Consider the following 14112-nt stretch of genomic DNA (forward strand, 5'->3'; position numbering starts at 1 on the left):
GGGGCCTGCGGCTTCCCTCCTCGCTCTTTCCTTATGCCTTTCCTCTTCCAGCTAGGAGTGAGAGGCGGGTGGCCACCCACACAGCCCCTTGAGTCCTGAACCAATGCCTCAGGAACATCAAGCACGATCTTAGCTGCCCACAGCTGTTCGTAAGTGAGCAGTCTTGTTTCATTTGAGCTGCACAGGGAGCCGGTTCCCGACTCACGGGCCACCTGCGAGTTCTGCGTGTGCGCTGGCCACGGCAGGGAAGCCGCCTGCGTGCAGATGGGAGGCTGGCCCACTGAAGTCAATGTGCAGTCACTAGCTCACAGAGAGCAGGCAGAACAAAGCAACAGAACCTGCTGTGAAACGCACGTGAGAACTCGCTTAAGACAGGTCATGAGGATCCAGGTAAGAACTGGGCTTCTGGAAGTCTGACGGAACTGAGTCTCCTGCCCCCGGTCCGGGGGCCCAGGGCCTTGCTGGAACTTCTCCATCTAGAATGTGTGCACGTGGAGCAATCAAAGATGGATTAAAGATGGATCCACGGGGTTTCCACCGTAGCTGTTGCCTGCTAGCAGGCAAGGTAAGATGTCTATACAAGCAATTCCAATCAGTTGATGTCACAAGGGGTCACGGATAAGAGAGGAGGAGCACAGAGATGGAGAAGGTGCTCCAGGACATCTCCTTAAGGGACAAGAGCCCAGCTGCGCTTGGAGAATGGGCAGGACAAGGTCAGGGATGGAGTGGGGCCTGCAGACAAATGCAGAGCCGTCCCATCCTGGGAGATTCGGGCTGGTGGGCCCGAGGCAGGCTGGTCTGTGCCTTTTACACCTCAGGGGTGCTAATGCAGGGCCTTGGAGTGAGACAGCAGTGCTGGCCGGTGGTCTGCTAGCACAGGTCACGCCTGTCCCTTCTTTGCTCCATGACAATGGCCCCGGGCCAAGTGTGAGCAAAGGCTCGCCCAACAAGCACTGCACTGTGCGGGGCTCGGGCGGGGAGAGGAGGACTGGAGGGGAGGAGCTGGGGTGTGCAAACCACAGCCGGGCAAAGTGGAATGGAGGAACTGACCAGTCCTGGGGATGGGGACCAGGGAGGTGGCCAAGAGCCGGAAGTTAGAAGCCTGGAGGCCCAGTGAACGGAGTCACCAGAACCAGAATATGGGAAGCAAGGCTTAAGATGCAATATGGGTTAGGGGGGCAGCTGAGGACAGAAAGAAGGTGCGTAGGGGAGAAGTCCAGCAGCAGCCGGCGTCCAGACTGGCAGCCTGGAGGAGCATCGGCAACATCAGGGTGAACGTGCGGGCCACAGGAGCCAAGGGTAGACACTGTCCCCAGGACAGGTTAGAACCACCCAAGAGAGGTGGACTCAGCACGGTCATGAGCACCCAAACAGAAGGTGGGTGGGCGTTCCTGGAAGAGCAGGTGGGGAGAGACTGCTGGGGGCCTAATTTCCTGCCTCTAACAAATTCTGTCTGAAACCCATTCAATCACATGTGCACTTGTAAATCGACTTTGCAATGGCGAAAAGTGGGCACTCGGTCATGTGGAGCCCAAGTTCAGCAAGTCCTTCTGGACACGGAACAACTCATTTAGACGTCAGCTCATTCTGAGCCCACAGTTGATGCATTCTCCAGACAAATACTCTAACGCATCACACTAAGGAAAGTGAAAGGGGAAGCGGTGTGTTTACTTGGCAGTATATTAAAAAGACCAGAAAATTCTAAAGTGACTCTTCTTCTGAAAGTCAGAAGAAACATCTGGAGTCGAAAAAGTCACACTGGACTGGAAATGAAGGCAGGTGCTGTTAAAGCAGCGTCAGGAGACCCTTCGTGCTGCCCAAGGTTTACTGAGCAGCGTGTTGTCACATCAATGAAGGTCGGACACCCTGGACACCTGATTCTGCAATGGAGTATCTTCTTGTTCTGGGAAACACTGCAGATTTAGTCCTCCTGCTGGCTGTTATTTGCTCTTACTTGTAATCCAGTGTAAACTGGACGAGGACAGCAGGGCAGGCAGTAAACAGTCAGTGGCGGGCGGTGGATCCCACGCTTCCTGGCTACACTGCCCCTCGCCCGGCAGCGCCCGCAGACACTGGCCAGCACTGGGAGTCACCCCGGTTCCTCTGCGGGGCTGCTCCCCTCTGCACCTCCACTGTTCCGGGCTGCACTACTGCCCGCGGAACAGCTGCCAGACCCTCGGCCACTGTCTCTCTCCTTGTTTTCACTGAAGCGTCGCAGGCGGGAGATCAACCACAAGACAATTCTCAAATCCAAACGTCAGGTTACAGGAGCCTGTATAAATGTCAAAATCCATCAAACTATATCCTTAAGATTTGTGTATTTTACTGTATGTAAATTATATCCTTCATTAGAAAAAAAAATAAAATGAATTTAAAAGTCAAACAAAAAGTATAATAAATGAGGTATCTAGCTTATTTGCCACTTTCAACCTCTTCAAGTAAATCAGACAGGCTTTTCTATGGTTTTTCTGATTTCATTTTTCTTTTATTAAAATCTCAACCAAAACACAAAAACAAAAATTTAAATTTTCTCCAGGAAATTTAAATTTTCATTTTTTGGCCCAAGACAGTGAAAGCAGGCTTACCCATCCCTAAGTTTTCTAAACTCCGGACGCCGTCAAGGTTCTTCAAGGTTGTTTTCTGCCAATTGCCGGGAAATGTTTGCACCTGGCTGTTAGCAGCTTGGCAGGAAGTGAATGCCAAACTTGAAGAATGCATTCTGGGAACTGTAGTTCCACTATAAAAGACGAGTCCTCAGAAAAAGTGGAAGCCACAGACAAACCTGGAAATGACGGAGTCTTAGAGCTGGGAGGAGCTCTGGGGATCAAGTCGAATTTTATGAAGGTCACACAGGCTGGAGAGGTTACACGTCCAGTGAAGGGCAAGGAGTGCGGCTCCACTGCCGGCCACAGTGGAGCCAGCTCGGAGCCAGGCACACAGCAAACGCTGTTTCTTTGTGGAACAGTCACTCTGGAAACTCCTAACGTAGCCTGTTCTACCTGTCTCCTGGAGGGCTGGCTGCCCACTTATCTTGGCTTGAAAAGTGGAAGCTCAGAGACTGCGCTGTCTTCTGGCAAATGTGCCAGCCGATGGGTCCAGGACCCAATGACAGGAAACGAGCAGACACACTCACCATGACCTAGGGACGGACTCCTTCCTGGCGCCTCCCACCCTCACACTGCTTTGTGTTAGTGACAAAGTGTTTCCGACACTAAGTACACAGCACAACAGCATAAAAGGAGCCAAGGCCACCCACCGCCCAGCCAGTGCTGGCTGTCCCAGGTGAGGAAGACACTAACCTGGCATTGGTGATCATTTGTGTCCCACTGGCATGGCACACCAGGGGAAGCTGTTCTTTTAAAATGATAGCAAGGCCCTCTTTTTATCACTCACGAAATGGAAAGGTGTGTGTGCAAACATGGGGGAAAAAAGAAATGATGGACAAAAAATAGAGCAAATATTTCCATAAAATACAAAAAGACAGAAAAGGAGACCAAAAAATTACTACTTGTAGATGTTATGGCTGATTACCTAGTTAATCCAAAACTCTCAACAGAGAAACTGTTAGAACTAATAAGTGAATCTGATAAGATGGTTGGTTATAAACATTGGCAACTCTCCCACATGTTAGCAATAACCAAATTAAATCACAGGGAGGGGCTTCCAGTTTCAACTCTGACATGGAAAGAGCTCAGAAGTCCTAACTTCTGTTTCTACAAGAAAAACACTGAGTAAACCAAAAATCAGTAACTTTTCTTGGACCCATCAGAGAAGTGAGGTCACAGATGTCCTCCCCAAGTCTGGAGCGACGTGCTAACACAGAGTCACAGCTGAGAACTGCTGACCTGGAGCAGAAACGACTGGAGACACCAAGTGGCAGGAACTCTTTTATTATTTTCCCTTCTTCTCCCCAAAGCCCCCCACTACACAGTTGTATATTTTAGTTGTGGGTCCTTCTAGTTGTGGCATGTGGGATGACGCTGCCTCAGCATGGTCTGATGAGCGGTGCTGGGTCCGCGCTCAGGATCCGAATCAGTGAAACCCTGGGCCGCCGAAGCAGAGCACGTGAACTTAACCAGTTGGCCATGGGGCCGGCCCCTGGCAGGAACTCTAGATGGTAATTTGGATAAAATGCTGAACGTAGACAAGCATGAGAGTGAGAATCTCGTGGAGGCTGCAGTCCTAGGGGGCCCTCAACTTTCATGGGTTTTATTTCCAGGAACCTCACCAAGTTCTCACCATGAGAACACAAGAAAAAAATCTCCTGTCTCTGGCAGGGGGAGAGGAAGGGAAACATTTTGAAATAAGCCTAGAGCATTGTCCAAAACAAAGGCCTGCTCTGCAGTGAAAAAGGCTTTAGCAGAGCTTTCTGTCACCTGGAGGAAGGGCATGTCCCCCAACCAGCCCCCGGAGCCTTCCTGTCTCACCCAGGGCAGGGGAAAGAGGGAAGAAACACTTGTGAAGTCACAGCCCAGGAACACAGGCCACAAAGGCTGAAATTCAATCAGCAGGTTATAGAACACTTCCCCTCCTGCACAATAACATGGATCACAGCAGAAAAAGCCCCAGGGTGCAGACTCCACGAGAAAGGTTCCTAGAGAAACCCAAGACAATGGGGAGACAAAAACTCAGGACGTTAGAGGAATGTGGGGCCCTGGCATCCAGAGCCCCGGCAGGGATTAGACAGAGCCCAAACGCTGGCCAGGTGAACAAAACACCTCAGCCTAAAGGCCTCGGCACCTCAGCTCCTAGCATCTGATACATCAGGGCCTCCTTTAAAAACACTACAAATCATGCTACAGGGCGAGAAAGAACACAGTGTGAAGAGACAGAGCACGCATCAGGACCTGCCGCAGGCATGGCAGAGATGTTCCAATTGTCAGAGTTGGCATTTACAATAACTATGATTAATAGGCTAAGAGCTCTAAAGGAAAAAGTGGACAATATGCAAGAACACATGAATAATGTCAGAAGAGAGAGGAAAGGCTAAGAAAGAACCAAAAGGAAATGGTACCCATCAAAACACTGGGACAGAAATGAAGAATGCCCTTGATGGACAAGCTGAGGAAGGAATCAGTGAATCTGAAGATACGTCAACAGAAACTTCCCAGACTGAAACGCAAATGGAAAAAAAAGAACAGGATATCGGAGAATTTCTGGACAATTACAAAAGTGATACATAAGCATAATGGAAATAGGAAGACAAAAAAGAGACAAAGGAGAAAAAATATGTGAGGTAATAATAGCAGAGAATCTTTCAAAATTAATAACAGGCACCAACTCACAGATCCAGGAAGCTTAGAGAACACGAAGCACAATAAATACCAAAAACTCTAGGCCTAGGCAAATCATATTCAAAGGGCAGCAACCAAACACAAAACACTCTACACAGAGAGCAAAAATGATAAGAATCACAGTCATCTCATTAGAAGACGTGCAAGCAAGAAAAGAGAATTCTACATCCTGTGGAACGATCCTTCAAAAGTAAAGAAAAGACCTTGCCAAACAAAAGCTGAGGAAATTCATTGCCAGGAGACATGCCCTGCAAGAAACATTAGAGGAAGTTCTTCAGGGATAAGGAAAATGATACAGTTCAGAAACTGAAATCTATATAAAGCAAAGAGCAATGGAGAAGGAATAAACGAAAGTAAAATAATTTTCTTTGTCTCAACTGCCCTAATAGATAAACGTTTGTTCAAATGAATAACAGTAACAGTGTGATTCCAGCATATGTGTAAGTTAAACGAATGACAGCAACTTTGTAAGAGACAAGAGGGAGGACGTGGGAATCCTCTGCTGTGTGGAAGCAGCAGCATTATTTGAAAGCGGACTTAGATTCGTGGTAAATGTACAGCAATAATTCTAGGACAGTCACTAAAAAGTTTTAAAAAGAAGTACAGGAGGCAGCCCCGATGCCCAGTGGGTAAAGTTCGGCGTGCTCCTCTTCGAAGCCTGCGTTCGGTTCCCAGGCGTGGACCACACCACCCGTCTGCCAGTAGCCATGCTGTGGCGGCGGCGCACACAAGAACTAGAAGGACTTGCAACTAGAACATACAACTATGCACTGGGGCTTTGGGGAGGGGAAAAAAAAGGAAGATTGGCAACAGATGTTAGCTCAGGGTGAATCTTTCCCAGAAAAAAAAAAGGAGGACTGTAGATGATATGCTACGAAAGGAGAGAAAACGAGACCAAATAAAACACTCAACTAAAACCAGAGAAGGCAGAAAAGGAGGGGAACAAAAGAAGCAAATAGAAAGTATTTACAAACATGATAGGTAGTAATCCAGCTGTAGCAATAATCACTTTAAATGTGCATGGTCTAAGGACACCAATTAAAAGATAAACACTGTCAGAGGAGATTGAAAAAAAAGAGGCAACTCTATGTTATCTATAAGAAACCCACTTTTGATGCCAGCCCCGTGGCCAGTGGTTAAGTTTGCATGCTCCACTTCGGCGGCCCAGGGTTTCACCTGTTTGGATCCTGGGTGTGGACATGGCACCGCTCATCAGGCCAGGCTGAGGTGGCATCCCACATAACACAACCAGAGGCACTCACAACTAGAATTCACAACTAGGTACTGGGGGCTTTGGGGAGAAGAAGAAAAAAAAGAAAAGAAGACTGGCAACAGTTGTTGGCTCAGGTGCCAATCTTAAAAAAAGAAACCCACTTTCAATATAAAGACATAGATTACAAGTAATGGATAAAGAAAGATATATCATGCTAACGCAGATCAAAAGAAAACCGGAACAGCTGCATTAGTTTCAGACAAAGCAGACATCAGTACAAGAAAAATTATCAGAGATAAAGAGGGGCATTACATAACAAAAAATGTGTCAATTCTCTAAGAAGACATAATCATCCTTAATATCTATGTACCTAACAACAGAACATCAAAATACGTGAGACAAAAACCGACAGAACTGCAAGGAGAGGGAGACAAATCCACTGTCGCAGCTGGAGCCTTCAGCATTACCCTGTTCGCAGCAGACAGACCCAGCCAGCAGAAAATCAGGGAGGACATAGTTGAACTCAACAGCACCACCAACCAACTCTCTGTAATTGATATCTACGGACGACCATGATGGTTAATTTTATGTGTCAACCTGACCGGGCTAAGAGGATGACCACATAGACGGCGGGTAAAACATTATTTCTGGGTGTGTCTGTGAGGGTGATTCCAGAAGAGATTAGCATCTGAACTGCCGAACTGAGTAAAGCAGGTGCCCTCCCCTATGTGGGTGGGCAGTGAGGGACTGAACAGAACAAAAAGGAGGAGGAGGGCGTATCTGCTCTCTCTGTTGGGCTGGGACGTCCGTCTTCTGTCCTGATGCATCAGCACGCCTGGTCCTCGGGCCTTCAGACTCAGACCAGGACTTACGCCACCCCGCTCCCTGCACCCCTGCCAATTCTCGGGCCTTTAGACAGGCACTGAACGACTCTACCAGCTTTCCTGGCTCTCAGCTTGCCGTGCATAATCACGGAAGCCAATGCCGAGTATAAATCTCCTCCTGTATATACACACAACCCCTGTCGGGCCTGTTTCTATGAAGAACCTTGACTAACAACTGCTCCATCCAACAACAGCAGAACACACATTCTTCTCAAGCTCACGTGGAACGCTCACCACGACAGGCCCCATTCCGGGCCAGAAAACATATCTTAACAAATTTTACAAAACAGCGATCACACAAAATATGCTCTCAGCCCACAAAGGAATTCAACTAGAAATCAGGAACACCAAGATGGTTGAAAAATGCTCAAATATTTTTAGATTAAACAAGATACTTCTAAATAACAAATGGGTCAAGGAGGAAACCTCAAAAGAAACAAAATATTTGAACTAAATGGGAATGAAAATACAGCTTATCAAAATTTGTGGGATGCAAGAAAAGCAATGTTTAGAGGGAAATTTATAGCACTGAATATGTATATTAGGAAAGAAGAAATATCTAAAATTAATAATCTAAGTTTTCACCTTAGGAAAGTAGAAAAAGACCAATTAAGGGGCTGGCCCCATGGCTGAGTGGTTAAGTTCGCGCACTCCACTTCGGTGGCCCAGGGTTTTGCCGGTTTGGATCCTGGGCGCAGACGTGGCACCACTCATCAAGCCACGCTGAGGGGGCGTCTCACATGCACAACTAGAGGCACTCACAACTAGAACATACAACTATGTACTGGGGGAGGCTTTGGGGAGAAGAAAAAAAAAAACAGAAGATTGGCAACAGATGTTAGCTCAGGTGCCAATCTTCTAAAAAAGAAGACCAATTAAGTTGAAAACAAGCAAAAGAAAAAAAATTAGAGCAAAAACTAATGAAACTGAAAACAGGAAAACAATAAAAAAAATCAGCAAAATCAAAGGTTGGTTTTCCTGAAAAGACCAATATTGATAAACCTGTAGTCTGGTTAACCAAGAAATAAAAAAGAGAGAATACGAATTACAAATATCATAAATAAAAGAGGCCATCACTACTAACCCCATGGACGTTAAAATAAAAGGTTAGTAAAGGGTTACTGTGAACAACACGATGCCCACAAATTTGATAACTTAGGTGAAATGGATCAATTCCTTGAAAGACACATACTACCAAAACTCACACAAGGAGAAATAGATAATCTGAATAGGCCTATATCTGTCAAAGAAATTGAATCAATAATGAATAACCCTCCAAAACAGAAAGCACCAGGCCCAGAGGAGTTTATCGGTGAATTCTACCAAACATTTAAGGAAGAAACCACACCTATTCTCTACAGTCTCTTCTAGAAGGCAGAAGCAGGGGGAACACTTCCTAACTCATTCCACGAGGCCAGCATTACCCTGACACCACAGCCAGACAAAGACATTACAAGAAACGAAAACTATGGACAAATCTCTCTCATGAGCATAGATGCAAAAATCCCCAACAAGCACTAGCAGATTGAATCCAACAATGTAGAACAAAGAAAGGTATCCTGTGACCAAGTGGGTTTATTCCAGGTATGCAAGGTGGGTTCAGTACTCTAAAAGCAATTAATGCAATCCATCACATCAACAGGCTAAAGAGGAAAAATCACATGATCCTATCGACAGATGCAGAAAACGTATGTGACAAAATCCAACACCCTTTCATAAAAACTCTCAATAAGTTAGGAATAAAGGGGAACTTCCTCAACTTGAGTAAGAACACCTATTTTAAAAATCTGACAGCTGGGACAAGCCCTGTGGCCGAGTGGTTAAATTTGTGCTCTGCTTCGGTGGCCAGGGTTTCGCTGGTTCAGATCCTGGGTGCGGACATGGCACCGCTCAGCAGGCCACACTGAGGTGGTGTCCCACATACCACAACTAGAAGGACCCGCAACTAAAATATACAACTATGTACTGGGGGGATTTGGGGAAATATAAGGAAAAATAAAATCGTTAAAAAAAAACCCCCAAAACAACCTGACAGCTAACGTCATATTTAATGGTGAGAAACTCAAAGCTTTACTACTAAGATCAGGAAAAAGGTAAGAATGCCCCTCTTACCACACATATTCGACAATGTACTGGAAGCCCTACTTGATACAGTAAAAGAAGAAAAGGAAATAAAAAGTATATACATTGGGACAGAAAAAATAAAACTGTCTTTATTTGCAGATGACATGATTGTCGATGTAGAAAATCCCAGAGAATCCACAAAAAACCTCCTGGAATTAATAAGCAATTACCGTCAGGCACCACATAACGACATTTCGGTCAACGATGGACCGCATATTCAATGACAATCCCATAAGATCAGTACCATTGAGCCTACGTGTGTAGTAGGCTGTATCATCTGGGTTTGTGTAAGTTCACTCTATGATGTTTGCTCAACGACAAAATCACCTAACGATGCACTTCTCAGAACGTATCCCCAGTGTTAAGTGACGTATGGCTGTATAACAAGGTTGGAAGATACAAGGCTAACACACCAAAGTCAACTGTCTACATATACACCAGCAATAAACAAGTAGAATTTGAAATTAAAAACACAGGAGCATTTATACTTGCACCAAAAAAAGAGAGAAATATTTAGGTATAAATCCAACAAAATGTGTGTAAGATTTTTATGAGAAAACTACAAAGTTCTGATGAAAGAAATAAAAGCTCTAAATAAACAGGCAGACATGCCACATTCAATACTGTGAAGATATCAGTTCTTCTCAACTTGATCTGCCAGGAAGCCATTTTGTGGGTATCGACAAACAGATTCTAAAGTTTATATGGAGAGGCAAAAGAGGCAACGATATTCATGGAAAAGAACAAAGTTGGAGAACTCACAGTACCCTATTTCAAGACTTACTAAAAAGCTACAATAATCAATACAGCATGGTATTGATGAAAGGATACATAGCTCAATAGAACACAACAGAGAGTCCAGAAACAGACCCACACAGATAGAGACAATTGGCTTTGATGAAAGAGCAAAGAGGATAGAATGGAGAAAACAAAGTCTATTCAACAAATGGTGCTGGAACAACTGGATGACGATACAAAAAAAAAGGAATCTAGACACAGACCACAGACCTTGCAGCTTTCACAAAAATTAACTCAAACTCATAGGCTGAAATGTAAAACGTGAAAGTACAAAACTCCTTACAGAAACAGGAGAAAATCTACGTGACCCTGGGTTTGGCAATGAGTTTTCAGATACAACATCAAAAGCACAATTCATGTAAGAAAAAAATAAGTTGGACTTTATTAAAATTTAAAATTTCTGTTCTGCAAAAGACACTGTTAAGAGAACAAAATTTAAAAAAAGAAAGAGAAAAGAAAGACAAGTCAGGGAGAAAGACTGAGAGAAAATATCTGCCCCCAAAAAAGAAAAAAGTGCTGTACCTGTCACCCACCCTACCTCATCCTTGGACCCTGCAGGCAACATATCTTCCTTTGGCCCCTAGTTTTGGAAAAACTCATGTTCCTGACCCATGTTTAGTTTTTTCCCACTGTTTCTGTTTCATACATTTAACTTGTAAAACAGACTATGATATTATTATTACGTAATGAACTAAAACAAAAAAACCACTTGTATCCAAAATACACTATGAACACTTAAAACTCAACAATAAGAAAATAAGCAACCCAATTAAAAGATAGGCCAAACATCTCCAAACGGATGAGCAAAATCAACAAACCCTTGGCTAGATGGACTAAGAAAAAAAGAGAGAAGACTCAAATTAGTAAAAACAGAAACGAAAGTGGGGACATTAATACCAATTCCACAAAAATAGAAAAGATTATAAAAGAGTACTTGGAACAACTGTACATCAAAAAATTAGATAACCTAGATGAAACGGACAAATTCCGAGAAACACAAAAACTACCAAGACTAAATCACAAAGAAACAGAAAATCTGAACAGACCTACAACTATTAAAGTGACAATCAGTAATCAAAGACTCCTGATGGCTTCACTGGTGAATTCTACCAAACATTTAAAGAACTAATATCAATCACTCCCATACCTTTCCAAAAAACTGAAGCAGAGGAAACACTTCCCAACTCATTCTTTGAGGCCAGCATTATGCTGACACCAAAGCCAGACAAAGACACTACAAGAAAAGAGGATGACAGACCAATATGCCTTATAAACACTGATGCAAAAATCCTCATCAAAATTCCAGCAAACTGAATTTAGCAGCGTATTAAAAGAATTATGCACCATGACCAAGTGGGATTTACTCCTGGAATCCATGGATGGTTCAACATAGAAAAAAAATTGATCAGGGGCCGGCCCCGTGGCCAAGTGGTTAAGTTTGTGCGCTCTGCTTCAGTGGCCCGGGGTTTCGCTGGTTTGGATCCTGGCTGTGGACCCAGCACTGCTCATCAAGCCATGCTGAGGTGGCGTCCCACATGCCACAACTAGAAGGACCCACAACTGAAACATAAAACAATGTACTGGGGAGCTTTGGGGAGAAGGAAAAATAAAAACAATAAAATCTTTAAAAAAAAAAAAGTATAAACCATACAGGAAAAAAAAATTGATCAATGTAATATGCCACATCAACAAAACAAAGGGGAAAACCCACATGATCATCTTAATCGATGAAGAAAAAGCATTTGACAAATTTCAACACACTTTCATGATAAAAGACTTCACAAAATAGGAATAGAAGGAAACCACCTCAACAAAAAGCTGTATCTGAAAAGCCCACAGCAAACCTAGCACTCGCTGAAAGACTGAAGCCTCTTCCTCTAAGATCAGGAACAAGGCAAGGATGCCAACTCTCACCACTTCTATTCAACACAGTACTGGAAGTTCTAGCCAGAGCAATTAGGCAAGAAAAAGAAAGAAAAGCCCTCCGAAATGGAAAGAAAGAAGTAAAATCATCCCTGTTTGCAGATGATATGATCTCATATGTAGAAAACCCTAAAGACGCCACAAAAAAGCTGTTGGATCTAATAAACAAATTTAGCAAAGTAGCAGGATACAAAGTCAACATACAAAAATCAGCTACATTTCAGAGGAGTGATGTCAGCATCATGGCGGAGTGAGCTCTTCCCTTAGACTCTCCCCACTAAGATACAATGAAAAGACATTCATACACTAACAGAGAACATTCACACAACACAAAAGATGTCTGAGACACACACAGAGCCATACGTCTTAAGGTGCAGGTGCTGAATCCACCAGAGGAAGTGGAAGGAGCCAGCTCTCTAGGAGAGCAGACAGCGAGGGCAGAGTGAGAACGCCCCCAGGATCGTGCAGGCAAAAAAGAGCAACACCCCCCCTCCCCCCCACCGGCACTCCAGCTCAGCTGGTTGGCCACAGCACCTGCACATAGGATAGAAAAGCAGTAGCTGAGAGCGAATGACCTGGGGTCACAGAGGGCTCAGAATACATAGCTCTTGACCCCCTACCCAGTGGCAGCAGGTGGAATCTGCAACCAGATCACTATGAGGAGGCACAAATCCACACCATCCAACAGTATGAAAAAAATATTAATACTCCACACAAGAAGGAAAATGACAAGCACCCAGAAATCAATCCTGAAGGCACAGAAATTTATAATCTAAATGACAGAGAATTCAAAATAGCTATCATAAAAAAACTCAAGGAGTTACAAGAAAATATAGTTCAATGAAATCAGCAACTTCTTCACAAGAGATTGAAACTATGAAGAAAAACCAATCAGAAATGTTGGAGATTAAAAACCAAATGGATGAGATAAAAACAATCTGGACTCCCTGAACGACAGAGCTGATATTATGGAGAAGACAATCAGCTGTCTGGAGGACAGAAATATAGAAATGCTTCAGATGGAGGAGGAGAGACAACTGAGACTAAAAAGAAATGAGGAAAGTCTCTGACAAATATCCGACTCAATTAGGAAATGCAACATAAGGATTATAGGTACTCCAGAGAGAGAAGAGAAGGAGAAGGGAGCAGAAAGTTTGTTCAAAGAAGTAACATCGGAGAACTTCCCAAACCTGGGTAAGGAACTGGAAATACAAGTAAAAGGGGCGAACAGAAGTCCTAATAATACCAATGTAAAAAGACCTTCTCCAAGGCATATAGTAGTAAAGCTGGCAAAAGTCAATGACAAAGAAATAAAATAAAGGGCAGCAAGGCAGAAGAAAATAACCTATAAAGGAACCCTTATCAGGTTGTCAGTGGATTTCTCAGCAGAAACCTTACAGCCCGGGAGAGAGTGGAAAGATATATTCAAAATTCTGAAAGACAAAAACTTTAAGCCAAGAATACTCTACCCCATGAAAATATCCTTCAAATATGATGGAGAAATAAAAACTTTCCCAGATACACAAAAGCTAAGGGAGTTCAACATCACAAGACCCTCCATTCATGAAATGATCAAGAAGGCCCTCATACCTAAAAAGAAAAAAAAGAAAGGGGTTACAAAGCCTTGAGACAGGAGATAAATAGGCAGACAAAATCAGGGAACTGCAGCTCTCTATCAGAACAGGTTAGCAAACAATTATAACATTAAAGATAAAGGAAAGGAAAATAGCAAATTTTGTCATTTTAACCACAAACTCACAACACAAGATGGAATAAGTTGTGACAATAATAACTTAGGAGGGGAAGAGGAAAGGGATGGAATTATCTTAGTCTAAGGAAATAAGAGGCTATCAGAAAATGGACTGCGTCATCTACG

General features: G+C 43.9%; 1 protein-coding gene across 3 annotated transcripts in view; it reads right to left on the minus strand.

The window, feature by feature from the left end:
• The window catches only part of THAP4 (THAP domain containing 4), a 45247-nt gene that overhangs the window by 18697 nt on the left and 12438 nt on the right, over positions 1 to 14112 (minus strand). Inside the window, exon 1 of one of the 3 annotated variants that reach the window (XM_008527211.2) lies at positions 2586 to 2743. The exons of the other annotated variants lie outside the window; for them this stretch is intronic. Coding sequence (XP_008525433.1) covers positions 2586 to 2718 — 133 coding nt within the window. The 5' untranslated portion in view covers positions 2719 to 2743. Of the gene's footprint in view, positions 1 to 2585; positions 2744 to 14112 lie in introns of those variants that run through there. 3 annotated transcript variants of the gene reach the window in all.

Source organism: Equus przewalskii, chromosome 5, assembly GCF_037783145.1.
Source record: "Equus przewalskii isolate Varuska chromosome 5, EquPr2, whole genome shotgun sequence".
Taxonomy (NCBI): Eukaryota; Metazoa; Chordata; class Mammalia; order Perissodactyla; family Equidae; genus Equus; species Equus przewalskii.